We start from the raw sequence: 2346 nt of genomic DNA, 5'->3' as shown, positions 1-2346 counted from the left end.
TCTGCTCATCCTGGAGCCTCCTCTGGGCTCTCTCCAGCAGCTCCAGCTGCTCCCTGGGCTGGGAATTCCAGAGCTGGACCCAGCTCTGCAGGTGGGGTCTCACCTGAGCACAGGGACAGGATTTTGAGGTGTTTCTTTTTCATTTCTGCAGAAAAATTGGAAGATAAATTGATATTTAACTTCCTTTTCCTGCTCCCAGGCCATGCACCCTTCCCATGTGTAGGCAGCAGCTCTGGAATGGGTTGTTGCTGTGTGAGAGGAAACTTCTCCTTTGTTAAAGCAGTTCACATGTTCAGGATTGTCCTTGCTTCTCAGAGTTGAGCTGGACTCATTTTTTAAAGCAATAACCTAATTGCTCGTGCTAATTAAGGCCCTTCAGCAGAGCAGAGCAGAATTTAGGTCAGCTTTTCTTTGCTGTCCCTTTGTGCTCCTGTTCCGGCATTTCCCACTTGCTGCACATCCTCTTCCCAGGCTCTCAGGATGTCAGCCTCGGTTGGATGGGGATGTTTTCCTGCTTCCTCAACCCCCCTGACCCATTTTTGCCATCCTGTACCACCAGGAAAGACAAAAATCTGCCAAAATTCCCGGTCTAGATCCCAGTGTGAAGTGGTGGAGCGCAGAGGGAGCGGTCGCGGTTGTCCCGTGCTTGGAGGGAGCTGTACCTTGGGGCCTGTGAGCCTGGGAAAGGAGCAGGACAGGAGTTTTATCCCCTGGGAACTCTGCAGTTCTCAGTCACCTGCTGTCCTTTCCAGCTGGGAATATTTCATGGTTGAAGCAGATTCTGCAGTGTGGGAGAAGGGGAGGATAAACCATGGAGTGTGTGAAGGGAGTTGTGTGTTGCTGTCATGCGGTTCATCCGTTTTTCAGTGTTAAAAAATCTGAGTTAACGCTTTGGGGTGCAGCATTTCTGTGCAAAGGATATTTTGTGGACAGCACATCCTTCATAGGACCAGTGACAACATCCCTGGAGTCACACAGCTCCTGCCTTTCATTCAGATTTGCTTTGAAACTGTTTCTTTCTGTTCATTTTTCAATTCTAAATCTCTTCTGCTCCACTCCCCAGGTGAATCTCACCTTCAACTTGGCCATCCCTTTTCCTTCTCTTCCCTCTCCCGTGGCTGCCCATCCCAATTTTCATACAGCAATTCCTCCTGGCAGTTAATTCCAGCACATCAAGCAGAACTTGGCTGTTACCAGCTGACCCAGTGAGAGGGTTCTTCATCTTCCTGGGCAGGAAAATCTTGAAACTTTGGGAAGAATTTGAAGCTCAGGTTTATACTTCATCCAAGAGCAGGATGATATTTTTAAGGAAATCCAGAAGTGCAGAGCTCTCATCCTAAATTCCTTCATCAGTGTTTGTCCTGACAAGGTTAGACCATTCTTTGGGAACAGGATTTTTCTTCCACACTGTTTAGATAACAGCTATGAAAAAATGGATTTAAACAAATGTTTGTTTTCCTCTTTCCTATTAGGAAGTTCTTTCTGGAGTGGTGGTCATAACCAGTAAGGACACGGTGCAGCACCAAGGGATCTCCTTAACCATGGAGGGCTCAGTAAATCTGCAGCTCAGTGCCAAAAACGTGGGTGTGTTTGAGGCCTTCTGCAACACTGCCAAGGTAAGACCTGCACAGGTGAACATTTTTAGCACAAAAACCTCTCTTTTCTCAAATGAAACCTTTCCTTAAAGGCTCTCAGGTGGTCAGAGCTGCTCATGGTGAGGAAATGATGGAAAGCAGGGAAAGGCTCAGCTTTATCTGGAGATCACAGAATCCCAGGATGGGTCAAGGTGGAAGGGACCACAGTGGGTCAGTGGTGCCACCTCCCTGCTCCAGCAGGGCCATCCCAGTGCACAGGACACAGGATTGTGTCCAGAGGGCTCTGGAGTATCCCCAGGGAGGGATGTATGAGGACATTCTGGAGAAGTAACTCACACTGATGGGAGAATTTTCTTTCAGGCTGAAATGCACTGCCATAAATAGTTAAAAAGGTTACTGGAGGATGCATTGAAGGGCTGTGATTTAAAGAAAAATAATTAATTGTGTGATGTTATTTTATTTTTGTTGGAGTGACTGGGTTCAACTGGACTTTTGTGCCAGATCAGTCACTGCCTGTGGAGGCCATGGAGGTTCCTGGGCATGAGACAAGAATTGCCAGATTCCTCTGGAGAGATTGGGACCCGTGGAGCTCCTGGAAGGGCTCTGTGCTGCTCCCCAGGTTTGGGTCCCAGCAGAGCTACTTCTCCCAGGCTCCCCAGGGACAGGGCTGTGCTGGTGGGAGCAGGGCTGGCTCTGTCTGGAGGCAGCTCCGTTTGGAAAATGGTTTGGTTAAGTTAGGATGGCCTTGAAT

The 2346-nt window shown here is 48.5% G+C and overlaps 1 protein-coding gene across 1 annotated transcript in view; it reads left to right on the top strand.

Annotated features, from left to right (window-relative positions):
- Positions 1–2346, top strand: part of VPS26C (VPS26 endosomal protein sorting factor C) — a 14424-nt gene that overhangs the window by 2424 nt on the left and 9654 nt on the right. The window contains exon 2 of the mRNA XM_015630646.2: positions 1473–1616. Coding sequence (XP_015486132.1) covers positions 1473–1616 — 144 coding nt within the window. The remainder of the gene's footprint in view (positions 1–1472; positions 1617–2346) is intronic.

The sequence above is a fragment of the Parus major genome, chromosome 1 (assembly GCF_001522545.3).
Source record: "Parus major isolate Abel chromosome 1, Parus_major1.1, whole genome shotgun sequence".
Lineage (NCBI taxonomy): Eukaryota > Metazoa > Chordata > Aves > Passeriformes > Paridae > Parus > Parus major.
Note: the sequence above shows the minus strand (reverse complement) of the source record. Positions and strands in the feature narration are given on the sequence as shown.